General features: G+C 35.8%; 1 protein-coding gene across 1 annotated transcript in view; it reads left to right on the forward strand.

The window, feature by feature from the left end:
• Positions 1-18246, forward strand: part of LOC150109852 (A disintegrin and metalloproteinase with thrombospondin motifs 9-like) — a 605150-nt gene that overhangs the window by 366384 nt on the left and 220520 nt on the right. The window contains exon 23 of the mRNA XM_090396355.1: positions 11596-11826. Coding sequence (XP_090252481.1) covers positions 11596-11826 — 231 coding nt within the window. The remainder of the gene's footprint in view (positions 1-11595; positions 11827-18246) is intronic.

The following is an 18246-nucleotide window of genomic DNA, read 5'->3' on the forward strand; positions in this document are numbered from 1 at the left end:
GCACTTTGTTTAATTTTGGTATTAAGAAATCTCTTATTGAAGGTGTTTGTGACGGAACAGATAGTGAGTCATCCACCTCAAGTCTACAAAGATCTCCAGGATGTACAAAAGGAGGGGAAAACTACCAGCACACAGGAGAAAAAGTCTGCATTCACCCGTAAGTATTTATAATAATATTATAAATATATTTGATGATCAGAATTGGATATATCAATGAAAATCAGCACAAATTAATTTAATGGTTTATTGATGCTTTAATTAAATCAATTAAATTAATTAAAACACCAATTAAATTAAACTTTAATTGTTGTTTATTTAATTATTAATTAATAATTACTTTTTAATTATTAATTGTTAATAAAAATCAGCTAAATTATCAATTAATTATTAATTAATACATTACAAAATAACCAAGGTGTTCCGTGAAAATTTCAGGATTTGTGAAGTGTTCCGTCATAGAAAAAGTTTGAGAAACACTGGTTTAAAGTAATAAAAAAAATTAATTTAAGCACATAAAAAATAAATAGGTTTACTATTTAGGGGCCTAGTTTTACTAACACATATATTGCTATGTATTTATTTAAATATGCGATTTTTTTTTTGCTATGTCAATTAATCATTTACAAAAAATTATAATTTTTGGCAATTTCCTTTTCGATGCTTAATATAGCAAGTGCATTTAAGCGTTCTTTGCACATACTTGACCAAAGATAATTCTTTATCAATTTTAATTTGCTAAAAGAATGCTCTGTACTTGCAATAGTAACTGGCAATGTAAAGAAAATTTTCAATACAGTTAGCACATTTGGAAATAGTTCATTATAACTATTATTTAATATATATTGCAATATGTCTTGTATGTTATTTACATTTTTTTGGTCCAAGATCAATTCTCGTAACAAATCAATTTCCTGGATTAAGTCTTCATTTACGATAATATTTTACAAAATCCCTTGAGCGGTTTTCTAGTTCATTTTTTTCTAATGTTTTTATATCAGTGATTAATTTAAAATAAGAAATAACTTTGGGTATATTTTTAAATCTCTCATCTATTTGTACAATAACAGTATCAATCACAATGTTGAAAAAGTGACATCTAAATTCCTCTACTGGGTTTAGTAAAACTTCATCTTCTGCTAGTTCGGAAAATAATCTTTTTCTTTTTCGAATTCTTTTTTCAGGGAAGTCTTCGGAAATATTCAAGTTTCATGCTTTCATTCTTGCGTTGTCTAAAAATGTGTTAAATTTTGATCTTAAATTTCGGATTTCATTTTTAATTTTATTCACACTCAAGAACAATTGTTTTTGCTTGAAATAGTTTGTTGTTACTATTCATTTTTTGACAATATTGTAAACCACACCGATAAGCTTAAAATAAATGGCATTTCTTGTAATGAATCTAGAAGACTTTTAGCTTCGGATACTGCTGTGTTATCGTTAATTGCACCGACGAATTCTTCAAAGGTATTATAAATTTGTTCAAACTGTGTATACACTGCTTTGACTGTGTCTATTTTGGCTTCCCATCGAGTATCAAATAATGGTTTAAGCGTAATATTTAAATGCTTTTGTATAATTTCCCACCTTTTTGTAGATGCAGAAACTATGGAGTATAAACGTTGCAATATTCCGAAATTTTTTTACAATATATACTACTGGAAGCAGCATCACAAATTATCAAATTAAAAGAATGTGATAAGCAAGGTACATAAACTGCATGAGGGTTTAAACTAATTATTCTATATTGTACGCCTTTATATGTTCCCTTCATGTTGCTACCGTTATCGTATGCTTGCCCTCTACAATTCATAATATCTAAATCAAGCTCACCTATTCTTTTTAAAAGCGAATTTGCTAGTCCTTCACCAGTCACATCAGTTACTTCAATAAATCCTATAAATGACTCATTTATGTGGACTGCAGAGTTTGGTGGATAGAAGAAGGAGAGGTGATATGATTGAGACTTTTAAACTGTTGAGTGGTGGTTACAGGGTTGACACTGGGGAGTTCTTTCGCTTGGTTGAACAGCAGGAAGGAGTGATGACAAGAGGCCATTCCTGGAAGTTACGAAAGGAAACTGTGAGCAAGAGGGTGAGAAGTGGTTTCTTTGCATGGAGGGTGGTTGAACCGTGGAATGCATTGCCTGATGGAGTGGTGAGAGCGAGAACGGTTAATGAGTTCAAGGAGTGGTATGATAGACTTTCTCAGGGGAGGGGGGACTTCCCCTTGATGAGTCTTGATAGACTTTGTGTTTCTTAGGAAGGACCTCCCTTTTGACTCCATGGAGGCCTGAATAATAATAATAATAATAAAATAATAATAATTAATTTTTTGTCTACTAAATTTACATATCTAATAATTATTGAAGTTTGTTCCTTGTGAGAAATATCAGGAGTACAATCCATTTGGATACTGTGCTATATGGCTGCTTTTATATCGTCTTTAATTTTATTAAGGAATTAATTTCCTAATGCAATAATAATTTCGTCTTGAAATCTATGTGCCAAATGATGCACAATTCTTTTTTTCGTATTTTTAATTCTGTTTACATGATCCATTAGCACAGATCATATTTACTTAATAATTCTATTAAACTTAAAAAATTTCCATTATTCGGCTTTCCTATTGTTTCATGGGATCCTTGAAATGACAGATTATTACTTGCTAAAAATAGAATTACATCTACAATTCTTTGGAATAGTAATTAGCAGGGTTTTACTCCCGGAAACTCGGGTTTTTCATCCCGCATACAGACAAATCGGCCCTTCAGAACACACGCAATTTACAGACAAAACATACTAGTTGTGGTAGTGGTGGAGGTGGGCGGTAGATGGCGTTGATGGAGATGATTCGTAGTAGTGGTTCGGTGTAGTGGGTGAGACAGTTGTAGGTGTCCTCCCGCGATGAGTCTTCAGACTCCTTGGAGGTGTCAGGAATAATAATAATTTTTGACGTTCCATTTTTTTATTTATATTAATTTGATTTGTTCTGTCAACAGTCGAACATAAATTAAGCCTTTTTTAATAATTCTTTCTAAGCAATAAAAGAGTTAAAGTGACCAACAGAAAGCTCATGATCTCGTTACAGATGACAATTTTCTCCATTTATTAAAACCATATATAAATTGTGTTGATTGATCTTTTCCTCTTCTTTTGGAAAATAATACACAACGAAAGCAAAATACTGAGTCTTGAGCTTTTGAGTAAACTAACCAGCTGCGAAGCTGAGTTTCACCATTTGGCATTTTTTTTAAATAGTACGATGTAGAAAATGATCTACCTTCAACATTCTTAACGAATGCATCTTGATGATGTTGTTTAGGTCCAGTTTTAACACAAAATAATCTAAATTTATCAGTTATAATATTTTGCCACAAACTTGTCACTTGATCACCATCGTTATCATTATTTTCATCGTTATTTGCTGTATCCGAAACGTTTGTGTAATCAGATGCGTCTTTTTCGACGAATCCCACAGTTTCTACATTTTCGTTGAAAAGTTGTGTAGCTTGTTTGGAGTTTTCTTCTTCAGTTGAAGTTTGAATCACAACTGCTGAAGTCATAACAATTTCGTTGTCAGATTTATTTTGTAGCCATGAAAACAAATCTACTTGTGGCCTTTTGAGATTTTGCTTTTCTTCTTTTTTCTTTTCTGCTGATTTCCTTTTTTGACACCCAGAGTGATACTTTCTTGGCATGGACATTATGGATTAGGCTTTGCCTGTCGAATAAGTAAATAATATTAAATATTTTTATCCCACGAATTAACAAAAAGTTAAATATGTACATACTTTTTACAATATTACAAAATTTTAGAAACACTCAAGGAATGTAAAAGATACCAAGCTATTTTAAACCTGGTTTTACTCCATACTACTACATTTATTACATTTTATTACATTTATGCAGTTTTACTACATTTATTATACCCAAGGTAAAATACTTTCTACTCAAGGAATGTGTTTATTTTTTTTTGTTTGTTTACTTCAGTCCATCAGTTTCACCCTTATCTATCACTATTAACTGAGTTGAAAGTAACGTAATTGAGATCTAATCACGTGCAGACAACAGTTCATAATCCTGAATATTGATAATACATTTCACATAGCTTTAAAAATAACTTACCATATTTACTGGAATATAACTGGTCCTCGCATATAACTCGCACCCCTGATTTTACTTTGTGAAAAAAAGAAATTGAAAATTTTCGTGTAACTTCACACAGAAAAAAAGTTTAATCACGTTTACCTCATGGCAATAATGACTCTCTCATGGCAATAGATCTCATGGCAAACCATGCACCCTCCATACTAGCCAATGCATTTGCAGATGCAAGTAAAAGCAGGTCGTTTTATTGTATCACTGAATAAGGTACAAACATTTGCAGTCTGTGTAATATATTTCTCAACAAATAGTGCAATTAGAGACAGCTGTGATAAAAATGGCACTAACTAATGAATGGCATGTCCTTTCCCCAAAAACTATGCTATTTAGCTGCAAGCAAAACCATACGCTGCACTGGCAAACACTAAAAACTAGATGTGTGGGAGTCTGTCCCCCCAGCTCAAATGCAGAGCAACAATAAAAATCAACAGAAAGTGTTACAATTCATAAACGTGTTAAAGCTAGGAAATATATAGTGAATATTGTTATGGCACTTTCAGATATTGAATTTGGTTGAAGAGAATTAGCATTTCAATTCAAAAATTGTCCGCTCACTGTTATCTTTGACTCGCGCGATCTTTTGTTAATACCACACCAATCATATGCAATATCTTTACTGGCCTAGTACCATGGCTGTCTGTTCATTAGTCATTCATGAAGGATTGTTCATTAAGTATCTCAAGTCTTGTAAATTACTGCTAATTTTAGCTTGAAATGGGAAAGCAAATACATCATCCAGTGATGGGTGATGTATGAGAGTAGATCTCCTGTTGAATGACTTTGATGGAATCCGTACTGGTGGTCACTTAATAGCCGGGTACCTTCAAGGTAGATTAGGAGTTGAGAGTTGATGATTTTCTCCATTACTTTAGATAGGACTGAAGTGGGTGAGATAGGGTGGTAGTTAGATGGTAGTAATTTGTCACTCTTTTTAGAAATGGGTTGAATATAGGCCAGTTTCCAGGTTTTGGGATATATGCCAGTGGAGTAAGAGAGTGTGTACAGGTTACATAGGATACAAGTCAGTTTGGATAATTGGGGGAATGCCGTCAGGGTCAGGAGACTTTTTTGTGTCTAATTTCAATGTCAGTGTTGTCTGTATCCTTTGGCAAAAGGATACAGAGGGTATTGTATGTTGGGCAGTTGGAATGACTGGAGGGCTTTTGCCATTGTCAGTTATGTGTGCATTGGAGGCAAAGTGTGATGCCAGGAGATTAGCTTTTTCTATGGGTAATGTTGCTATTGAGCCATCTCTGTATGATAGAGGTGGGAATAGTGTAGGGCAAAAGTTATGGCAAGAGACCAAAAAGCATGGCTGCCATTTGGACAGGCTGCTAGCTTCCTGCTTTTGGCTCGTTCAAATTCTGTTTTGGAAGTATTGATAGTTTTCTTGCATTTGTTTCAGGCTTCAGTATAAGCAGTGAATGAGGATGGGGTTCTTGATTTGAGCCAGTTGTGGTATGCCTGATTTTTCATTTGGGCAGCCTTGGCACATTTTTTGGAGAACCAAGGTTTAGTTAGGGTTTACTAACAATTTAAAACTGTTTAACTCCATACCCCCCCCCCTATATATGGACTCCCAAAAATACATAAACAAAATGTGCAATTACGTCTAATAGTGGATGGCATTGATTCCCCCACATACAAATTAGCTAAACATTTCGCCAAAACGCTCACACACTATACTGGCAACACACCATCACACATAAAAAACTCAGCCCACTTCAAAGCCAGCATAAAAAGCCTTACACTCCAACATGCTGACATAATGTTCAGTTTTGACATCTCCTCCTTATTCACAAATGTCTCACTCAAAGAAATCTTAGAGCTAATCCAAGCTAAATTTCCACCCGATATCTCAGCCCTATTTCAGTTCACAATGAACTCAGATTATTTCGTTTGGCAAGGAAAATTCTACAAACAAATAGAGGAGACAGCCATGGGTTCATCACTCTCCCCACCCTTGGCCAACTTTTTTATGGAGACTTGAAGAGAAAGCCTTAAACTCTGCCCCACAAAAACCAACCACATGGCTTTGCTACGTTGATGATGTGTTCGCTATTTGGCCACATGGCTCTGATACACTCCTCTCCTTCCTAACACACTTAAACAACCAACACCCTGGAATCAAGTTCACCCTGGAAAAAGAGGAAAAACAACAGCCTCTCTTTCTTAGACACACTAGTCATCCACCAGCCTGATGGAACCTTGGTTTTCTCAGTTTATAGAAAACCCACCCATACAGGCAGATACATTCACCAACAACCCCCCCCCCCCCCTCACAACAATATGGAGTTATTAAGACACTACACAACAGGGCTGAACTTATCTGTTCAACTGACAATGCCCTAACCACAGAACTAAACCACATCCTCAACATATCTTTCTCAGCCAATGGCTACCCTTCAAAAAAATCCAAAAAATATTGAAACCAGTAAAGCACAACTCCCTTCACAACAAGGATTACTCTAAATCCATTACCATTCCCTACATCCTAGGCACCTTGGAAAAAATTACCAAAATCCTAAACAAACATGACTTGACCTCGTGTTACAGACCATATAGAAAATTGGCGGCCCTTCTTCACTCCACTAAAGACCAACCACTTCCCCTAGACCTAACTGGTGTTTACCAGGTCCCTTACAGCTCTAAGCTATCCTACTTTGGCCAAACAGGCAGGACAGCGAATATCAGAATTTCAGGACACAAGGACTACATGCGGTTTCACCAGTACAGCCACTCTGGTTTTGCAGACCATGCTCTGGATACATGCCACAGAATACAGTGGAAGCAAGCCACGGTAATACACCGTAGTAAATTCATATTTGAAAGGCTATTCACGGATCAGCCTCAGCCGTAAGAAACAATCCAAACCTCAACAAATTTGGTTGCATGAGACTGCTCCAAATTTGGGAGACTTACATCAGAAGGCCTTCAGCCCAATGGACTAGAATACCTGCATAGCCTGCAGAGCACCATCAGGACTTTTAGGAGAAAGAATAGCTTCCTTCTTCGTCTTCATTTAGTGTGTGTAGTGCCTGCGTGTACGTGTCTTTATTTTAAGTTCCTGTGAAGATGGCAACATGATGTTGCTGAAATATTGGAAATATAATTTAGAGTTTAATTTAATTTATATCCTGTGTATGTTGTAAATTCCTTAAGTTATTTAATTAGCATGTTTAACCAACGTCTAAGCCTTTCTATGAGAATCACTGTCAGTATACAAGCTGAGTTGTGCTCTGATGCTGATTTGAAATTCAGCGAAATATAAGCAGTTAATAAAAATTTTTTGATAAAATTGTCTGGTGTTGTTAATACCATTAAAAAATAAGTCATGAATTGTGCAAATATAAATTGCATGAGCTCCAGGCAACTGAATAGTCTCTCTAAATCTAGCACACGATCTTTCATGTTGTGATATTTTTGAGAAAGGCAGTCTGAGCACGAAGCTTACCTTGTAAAACCCATAATTTTCCTGACTTGCCTGCTAGTTTAGCGAATTCTTATCCAGATTGGTAGGATAATAAGTCTAATATTTAAAGTTACTTATGGTATAATTACAAACAACAAGTTACACGATAGCCACAGTACTTAATTGTAACGAGAGTTCTGATATTTCATACTGAAAATAACAGTACGTCATCCATGTGTGGAAACAAGAAAATCAAAGAACATGAATACAAGGTGCATTACAATAATCAGTTTACCAATGAAAAATGGTTCTATCTATCTATCTATCTATCTACCTTGCTTACCATAAACTAGAAATTAATATATTAATAAATAATATTAAAAATTAAATTTTTAGCTGTTCATTTTCAGTTGATATAATTGCAGGTTTGTAGGATGGAAAGTATTTCACCATTATAGAGAGAGATTTAAAAGCAATTTACCAGACTGCCTAAAAAGAAAAATCTACAATCAGTGTTACTCCCAACAATAATCTATGGTAGTGAAATCTGGAGTCCAACCAAAAACACCTAGAGAAACCGAAAACAATACAAAGAAACATGGAAAGAGCCATTTTGGGAATAACCTTGTTAGATGAAAATAATAATATTTGGATAAGGAAGCAAAAATAAAGGTAATGGACATTGCCTTAGTAATAAAAGGCAACAATTGGTGCTAGGCAGGACGTGATGAGAATGTCTGACAACTGATGGGCAAAGAGAACAATAGAATGGACACTAAGAATTCATTATTGGAAACCAGGAAGACCAGTGGTAAATGGGATGATGAGATAAGGTTGGTTGAAGTTTAGGGGGCACATTGCAAAAGTGGCTAAATCAGCTCATCAAATTACTTGGTTACCGAAGAATACTTTGACAAGCTGAGACAAGCAAGTTATTGTTCCTGTGTATCGAGCCATGATAAGACCCCATCTTGACTACTGTGCCCAGATTTGGGCACCAGGGTTTCTTCTTGATGGGGAGGAGGTGGAGAGGATCCAGAGGCAAGTGACCAAGATGATAGCAGGTCTATGGAATGAACTTTATGAGAACAGGTTGAAGATTTGTGGGTTGCAGAAATTAGTTGATAGGCGGAAAAGGGGTGATATGATTGAGACATTCAAATTACTACAGGGTTTCTATAAGATTAATTCAGAGGATATTTTTGAGAACAGAACTGGTGGTGGGAGGACTAGGGGCCATCCATGGAAACTCAGCAAGAGTATGGTTAGCAAGGTTGTTAGAGCTAGGTTTATTACTTGGAGAGTGTTGAATGAGTGGAATGAGCTGCAAAGTCTGTTGTGGGTGCCATGACTGTGAATGAGTTCAAGGCTAAGTGGGATAGATACTGTGTGAATGTTGAATAGTTGTTCTTGACATGATGTTAGGGCCTCCCTCAATGAGTCTAAGGACTCCTTGGAGTTGCCTGTAATAATAATAATAATAATAATAATAATATTAAAACTATTTTTGATGTTTACATAAAATGGGAATCTCCCAAACTTTTGGAAGAGAAAGACAGTTTTTCCAATTCAGGTTAGGCTGATGTAAAAGGGCTTCACAACTTTCTTTGAAAAGGCATTCATATTTAAAACTGCTTCTATGGAGAAGATGAACTTCATCTCACCAGATACTGTATTTAGTGTCAATACTATGATGTGCCAGACTGTCTGGCTTGGCAACTTTCTTTGAAAAGGTTTTCATATTTAAAACTGCTTCTATGGAGAAGCTGAATTTTATCCCACCGGATACTGTGTTTAGTGTCAATACTATGATGTGCCAGACCATCTAGTCTGGCACAGCATAGTATTCTGCACATAGTATAGAAAAAGTGTTCTGTCTACCACTGTTCTGGTAGAGCTTAAAAATTATTATAGTTACTTAAACATCAAAGTTATTTATTTCACCAGGACTGTATTTTGTCTGATGTGTTTACAGGGGTAATTGTTAAAATTGATTCTGTAGAACTGCTGTTATAGTTGACCATGATCATCATATCTTTTAAGAAAATAAATTATATTTAAGTGGTAGTACTAGTTTTTTTTTTTAAAAATCTATCTAAGAATAGAACAAATAGAACAGAATTTTATAAGCACTTTAGACTGCAATCTTATCTATCTTGCTTACTGTAAAAATGAAATCATGTTGCCAGCATAGCTAAGTTACTGGTATAAATGTCAAAATTTGTATATTTTTGTTTTATTTTACTTTACGTTAATGCTTATACAGTATGTAAAAACTCAACATGTAATTTCTTACTTCACACCACTCAGAAGGACCTTAAAAAATTGCTTAAATTTGTGGATATAATAAATATTCTAAAAGATGCACGACAACAAAAAAAGTAGTTTTATTTATTTTTATATGGTTTTCTAGGCCAAAAGAGAATAATAGAATGGGACCAGTTTTGCTTTGTAGCAACCTGACAAGAGTATCTCTCAAAAATTTCAATTTTTTATTTATTCCCCTCTTTGAATAAAACTATTTAAGGCTTCAAAAGTCACCTATTTTTAATTATTTGCAGACTTTGAGGCAATTTTTTTTATAGGAAGAAAGCATACGTATTCCACAACATGTACATGTTGTGAAACACACATACAACAAAAATCAGACTGGTAGACAGTTAGAGTACAATATCGGGAAAAAAAATAGCACCAGGAACACCTAAAGCTGATGGTTAACATCTTGAAAAAAAAAAAAATTACCTTGTCTGAAAATGTGAATAAGAAAGAGGCCTTGAGCATAAAAATGGCAATAAAAAATCAGAAATTGGACAGTCAGGAAATAAATGGTGATTAATTTTAAAAAACTTCTGAAATTGTGAAAATTCTGTAGATCTGCTGGATAAAAATGGCGATCAAAACTAACAGGATGCTAAGAAAATAACAAGTATTTTCTTCCATCTAAAGCATAGAGTGACAAAATAACTCAGTTTCATTATTAAAATAAAAAATTATAAAGCTTCCGTCCCCTAATAGATTTGGAATGTTGTGGATTCGAATCCTGCCGTGGGCATGGATGTTTGTGATTATCTGTGAAAATACTAGTAGTGGTGATGATCAACGGTAAATGGTGTTGGTGTAGATGATGAAGGTAGTTGCAGGTGGTGGATGGGTGGAAACAGAGAGTTGTAGAGTAGGTACCCTCCTTAACGAGTCTTTGGACTTCCTGGAGATGTTATGTAATATTATTATTATTCGTGACACCTCCAAGGAGTCTGAAGACTCATCACGGGAGGACACCTACTGTACAACTCTCCTTCTCCACTACTACACAGAACTTCTACTACCAATCACCTACATCAACGCCATCTACTGTCCACAATCACCACCACAGCTAGTATTTTTTATTTTTTGTCTGTAAATTGCGTGTGTTCTGAAGGGCCGATTTGTCTGCATGTGGGATGAAAAATCCGAGTTTCCGGGAGAAAAAACCCTGCTACCTCCGTATGACATCGGCTAATTCACCTTCAATCGAAAAAGTCCATATAAAGATTCCTCCCGTCATGACGAGAAACTTAGGCCTTTTTTTAATTGAAGGGGGCAACATACCACCGTTCTTCTTCTTCCAATTGTGCTATGGAGGTGCTTAAATAATAATAATAATAATAATAATAATAATGTTCTGACAGCATAGATGACTTGATTTTTCATTCTGAAAACAGCAAACTTTTTGAATGCTTGCAATTTATAGACATAATACGCAGACATATCTTTTGTGTTAATTGTAAATTACAACATAACGAGGGCTATGTTATATTGGAATGACAAACTATTTCAATACTGATTTCTTAGTGTTTTTCTTTATTTTATGAGATTAATTAAAGCTTGAACATATTGGTTAGTGATTATTTTGCAAAGCACATAATATACATACGTAACAATTTATGTTTAATTACTTAAAATTGAAATGTAAAGTTTCCAGCTGATATTAGCCATATAAAATAAATTTCCATTTGCTTCACAAATAAATTTCTTCATCAGTGTCCTGTAAGCTGTGGTGAAGGTGTTTCTTCTCGATATGTAATTTGCATATTGCCTGGAGGGAAACAAGGAGAAGACAGAGATTGTGACATTGCCACTCGTCCAGTTCGGGAAAAACTTTGTAATGCTGGATCATGTGACTTATTTTCAGATCCACTTGCACTGCCTCCATCCGTTGCACACAACAGTGTTGAAGGAATATATTATTGGCGGACTGGAACATGGGGAAAGGTACAACTTTATTTCTTTTATTTAATTTGCTATAATAAAAACTATTTTTAATATAATTGTGCAATTAATGATGTATTTGAACAGGCTTATATTTGAGCTGTTGTCAGGTGAGAGCAACTAAGAAGCATGAGAGTGAAGTCATAGAAGGATAGGGAGAAGGATGAGAGAAGGATGCAAGGAGAGAGAGAGAGAGAGAGAGAGAGAGAGAGAGGGTGAGTGAGTATAACAGGATGAAAGATGATCAGAAGAAACAAAGAAATAAGAGTTGTCAGCATGAAACAAGAAGTGTGTTGTACGGAATTGTAATCATGTTTTTTCAACCCCCACCCTTGTCCTATCCACTAGTCTCTAAAATTTGCATTCCCTCAATCTGCATTCATACTTTGCATTCCAATGACCCGAAATCATTTTAATTGATCATCTCTGAACCTGTTCCAACATCTCTTCATTGTTTTGAAAATCCAGTGACCAAATCTTCACACAGTAATCCACATGCAATCTGATCAAAACCTTATACAATGGAATCATAACATTCTTACTCATACATGTCAGTATTCTCTATCCCCACTAATCTTATACTCTGCATCCCAACTGTTCTCTCCATTCATTTGCCCATCCAGTAAGTCTATTCAAGTCCCCTATTATACTCCTCATAGTTTTCTCAACATTGCATCATCTGCAAACAACAATATATTACCATTCAAGCCCTTCCCAATATTTTTTACATAAAAAGTAAATAGCAATGAACCAAACACAGACCCTTGGAACACACACTAGTTGCCTTGCATCTCTAGGATATCACTTCCCCCATAAACAACTTGCTGATTCCTATCATACAGCAAATGTACAATGCAGTGCACTAATCTACTATTATTATTACATGACACCTCCAGAGAGTCCATGGACTCATCGAGGGAGATCTGTTCCTATCCAATGCCATCTGTTCCAGTTTAATTACCAGTTTGTTATGTGGCAATCTATCAAAGGTTTTAGCAAAATCTAAATATACCACTGTGTATATATATTTCCCCTTTGTCCAGTGCACCTGTCACCTTGTTATAGTAAGTAGATTGCTAAAACATGACCTTCCTTTAGCAAACTCTTGCTGTCCATCAAAAAGAATATCGTTGTCATCAACACAATTCTGAATCATATGTCTCCCATAAACAATTCCACAACTTCAGAAAAACATATTGGTCTGTAATTTAAAGACCTAGTCTTATCACCCCTTTATGAAGCAGAACAATTTTTCCCTCTTTCCAATCCCTTTGAAACTTAGGCACGCTAAGACTCAAGTTAAAAGTTAAGGTAGGTGTTAAATCCCTGGTACATTCTCTAAAAACACATAGTGATATATCATGACGTCTCACAGCCTTATTAACATCAAGTTTACTCAATTCCACTTATGACTCTTGTTTGCTCACAGTCAGTCTCTCCTTCTCCCTTTCCACTGCACTCAAACTTCACATGATGTCACATTCACAAGGATCAAATGAACCTTTATGAACTTCTCATTTAATAATATCTCAACTATATTCTCTGCAGCAGTTTTCTTTTTACCATGTTCTGCAATCAGTATTATCCTCAGTTAACCATGTTTTGCATATATCAGTAAGATGTGGACAAATACGCTCAACAAATAATACAAACTCATTACTCTTAATTTTTTTTATATTCTTCTTACATTAGTGTATAAATATAATAATCCATTTGTAGATAAAGATACTAGTTAACAGCAGTAATTAACAATATCTTTATCATTACTTTCTGATGCTATTTCACCAAACTACAATCTTGCCAACCAGACCACCAAGTGGCATGTACTGGACTGCTTGCATGATCATGAGCTTATAGATAATTCATTGTTTTGATATTAAATTCATGATGTTTTTTATAATTACTGGTTGAAGCATCCTTGTGTATGACTGTGTGGTTGAGGGTGTTATGGTGCTGATCTGAATGAGAACAATAGTGGCAAAGACATCGTGGTGCAGGGAATTTGTCATGGGAAATTTGTGAAATGCTGAGCATGTGTGCTAGGTATTTATTGCAAAGAAAAAATGGATTGTGGCATGAGAGTAACAGTGGAGAGAGTGTATCAGATGTTTTATAAGTCAAAAATGTAGGACTTGTCAGAAGCAAAAAAATGAAGTAACAGAAGTTAATGTTAAAATATGTGAAACTTAGTGTTGGAGTTAAATTGAATGGAGTTCTGGTTTAAACCATGGTGAAAGAGGGTATAAATAAGATGATTGAAAGCCATGGTAAGATAGCATATGTGAAACTGATGGACTGTAAGATAATGAGCATGATGGGTAGTGATGATGAAGTGTGATCTACCTGGTAGAGATAACAAGCAGTAGTGAGAAAATACTTGTAATTCAGGATATGAAAGTGGAGTTGGTGATGCTGAGACAAATAACAGGTATGGAAGGGAGAGGAAGGCTGGAGTAAAAGATGGTGTGAAAGAGGAATCCAGTGATTCCATAGTGACCATGTTTGGGATTTGATTATTAGAGATGTGGAAAATGAGAGATACATGAGGTTTGTCTTCCAGGGGATATATTGAGCAGAGTTATTGAATCATGAAATATGAGGAAGAAGCAAGATATCTGAGGTTGTCAGAGGTTGCTGTGGTAAGTAAATGATAACGGTGTGGTAGGAAAGGTAGTCACTGTATTCTCTAGGTACGATAGTGATGAGATGAGATGATGAACAAGGATTACGAAGGGGATTTCATCTGATATATATGTGAAAGAATGAAAGGAATTCATTTTGTGAATATATGGGATGAATTTGAGGGGTGGATTGAGCTATCTAATCTTTCCTATTCTCATGAAAACTATGAAAGGATAAAATATCCATCCATCTCTATTCCTGTCAGAATGTCATCCTTATCTAACCAGATTTCACTTATTTCAACTATTTTGGGGCAAATATATTTTAATGATGCTGCAATTTCATTTCCTTTATTTCGAATATTTCTGGCATTTGTAAACATGTTATTATTATTATTATTATTATTCCTGACACCTCCAAGGAGTCCGAAGACTCATCGCGGGAGGACACCTACAACTGTCTCAACCACTACGCCGAACCTCTACTACGAATCATCTCCATCAACACCATCTACCACCCACCTCTACCACCACCACAACTAGTATTTTTTGTCTGTAAATTGCGTGTTCTGAAGGGCCGATTTGTTTGTATGCAGGATGAAAAACCTGAGTTTCCGGGAGAAAAAACCCTGCTACCTCCATATGAGATCGGCTAACTCACTTTCGATTGAAATCGTCTGGATAAAGATTCCTCCCATCGTGACGAGAATTGAACTTAGGCCTATTCCAATCGAAGGGCGAATTGTACCGTCGTTCTTCCAATTGCGCAACAAAGGCGCTTTACATACTAGCTTATTTCTTGTTCTGTAACAAGCTTCCCCAACTCCATTCCTCAAATATGACTCTTCCATACACCCCCTCCTTGGCCCCTCATGTTTATCAGCAATGATAGAGCTAGTGATTTTTCTTGAGTTTTTCAGAGACCTTAGGGTATGAAATAATAGAAAGTATATGTAAATCAAGGGTCTTAGATTTGATGATCTCATCACAGGATGTTATTGTGAATACAGTGTTGAAATCCTCTCTTCCACTTCCCAATCCCCTAAGAAACTCAGTGATCAATTTTGTCACACAGTAGTCAAGATGTGGCAGAATCAGAGCCTTATAAAGAGTGATAATAATCTTCCTATCTTTACTTGTCCACACATTCTTCAACATATTAGAAATCTGTTGGGCTATTTTGGTAACCCAGTTACCAAAAGTTTATTGAGTGAGACTAAGCAGATATATGTGGTAAGTGGTGATAAAGGTGATTAAGCATGTGTGGTGGGGAAATTACAACTAACACATTCTCCCCAAAATCATTGGAGCAAGTGAAACATGGTTGAATGAAGATGATATCATAATGAAAATATAAATGGAAGGATACAGTATTTTTCACGAAGATAGAAAGAGCAAGAAAGGAGGGGGAGTACTGCTGAATAGCAGCATTCCCCCCCCTCCTTTCTTCCCCTCCTTAAGTCCACATAAGGTAAACATGAAAAGGGGAAATAGTGGTAGTGGTTATGAGGCAGTGTGGTGTAATAACATGGAGGTAGACAGGAAGACATATTTAGTTGGATGTTGCTATAGGCCTGGGAATGTGGAAGGTGGTGATGAAGAAATGTATAAACAACTTGGATTAGCGAACAAAGGAAAGGTAATTATTATGGGTGATTTTAATTATGGTGGTATAGATTGGAATGAAGAGATAGCATCTGGGTATAAGGAAAATTAATTTCTTGAGTTCTTGTGGGCAGCACTTAAAGGAGGGCATGCAAGAATCGAGAGTTCTAGATCTGATCATTCCATCAGAGGATGTGATTGTGAGAGGAGTTTCACATTTTTCTCAAGTTGGTGAAAGTGATTATGAAGTAATCACCTGTGTTGTGGCTAGCCATATGCAGACTTTTGTGAGTAAAAGGTATATGTGGAATTATAAGGCTGGTGATTATAACAAGCTTAGGAGACAGCTTGCAACTATAACATGGAACAAGGAGTTGAGATGTAAAGAAATAAATGCTGCAAGGGAATTGACAAAGAAATACAGCATCAATGTGTGGATGTATTCCAAAGGCCAAAAGGCTGAATAAGGTAGGTGAAAAATGGATGAATGTGGAGCTTAAGCATGAAATCTGGAACAGAAAGTACTTTAGAGGAAGAACAAGTTGAATAATGGTAATAATCAGTCACATGAAGAGTATAAAGAATAAGCCAGGAGAGTGACTCAGTTAGTAAGGAAAACAAAAGTAGAGTATGAGAAAAAATCAGCAAATCAGGGGGAAAAAAAAAAACCTACAGAGTTTTTTTTAGATATGTTGGCAAATAGAAGGAAGAATGACCATGTAAGATAAAGTTAATGGATGAAAGTGTTAGAATGGTACAGAAGACATTGTTGAGGTATTCAGTGATCTATTTGTAATGGTGTTTCATCTTGATCAGGGTGGAATCATGAGGAACTTTAGTGTAGAGGACATAGTAGAGGATGCCATAATTGTGAGTAAGTAGGAGGTTTTTGAGGAAATAAATAACCTTGATATCAATAAGGGAATGGGATTTGATCATATCACCACACATCTTAAGGGAATGTTCCAGGGAATTGACAGTTCCATTGGCATGCCTGTTTAATAAAATTCTTACAACAGCACAGGTTCCAAGGGAGTGGAAGTAGGGTCAATTCCACTGCATAAAGGTGCTGATAAGGCTGTAGCTTCAAATTATAGGCCAGTCTGTATATCTGGAGTTGTGGTGAAGGTACTGGAAAGATAAGTACTGGTGATAAGTAGGATACAGAAATGGGTTGATAACAGCAGTATTCTTTGTGGTTATCAGCATGGTTTTGTTAAGGGAGATCATGTTTCACTAACTTATGTACTATAACAAGATGACAAATACCTTGGATAGGGGGAGATGCATATACTGTAGCATATTTGGATTTTGCAAAGGCTTTTGATAGACTGCCACATGACCAGCTCTTATGTAAATTGAAACAGATGGGATTGGATAAGATTTGTGAGTTGGATCTGTGGTGACTGCCTGTTGGATAGATATCAGAAAGTGTGGGTGCAGTATCCTGAAAGAGTCACTAGTGGCGTACCACAGGTGTCAATTTTGGGACCATTGTTGTTCAATTTGTATGTTAATGATATTGGAATGGGTTTAACTAATGATATGCAACTGTTCGCAGATGATGCAAAACTGGGGAGAGCAATGCAAAGTAAAGCGGATGTTATGGCCTTACAAGAGGACTTGAATAGATTGCATGAATGGCAGGTAAGCAGAACTGTCAATTCAGTGTTGCAAAGTGTAAGATTTTGAGATTTGGTAAGCAACGGTGCAATGCAAAGTATAAACTTGTTGGGGAAACTTTAACACAAGTAAAGTAATGTTGCCACATTGCACAAGTTGTGAAGATGTTACATTGGATTATGGCAATGATGTGGAGGACCCTGACATGCCAAAATAGATAGGTTATTATGATGCCATTGTATAAGGCCTCATGTGGATTATTGTGCACAGATTTGGTTGCCTGGTTGTCATGGTAACCAGGATAATGTTGGAAAGGATTCAGAGAAGATTCATAAAGGTGGTCAGTGTCTTTATAATGTGGAGTGTGAAGACAGATTGAGAGTATGTAAGTTGCAAAGCCTCGTGAATAGAAGGAGGGGGGGTGTATATGATTAAGGCATATAAGCTAGTCAGGGGTTGTTATCTCATCAACAGCAGTGAAGAGATTTTTCATAGAATGGAAGATGGAAAGTAGAACAAGAGGCCATTGCTAGAAACTGTATAAGAAGGGTGTGAGCAGTGGATTGAGGAGTAG

The sequence above is a fragment of the Typopeltis vanoorti genome, chromosome 1, assembly GCF_054136105.1.
Source record: "Typopeltis vanoorti isolate ZY-2024b chromosome 1, IOZ_Tvanoo_1.0, whole genome shotgun sequence".
NCBI lineage: Eukaryota > Metazoa > Arthropoda > Arachnida > Uropygi > Thelyphonidae > Typopeltis > Typopeltis vanoorti.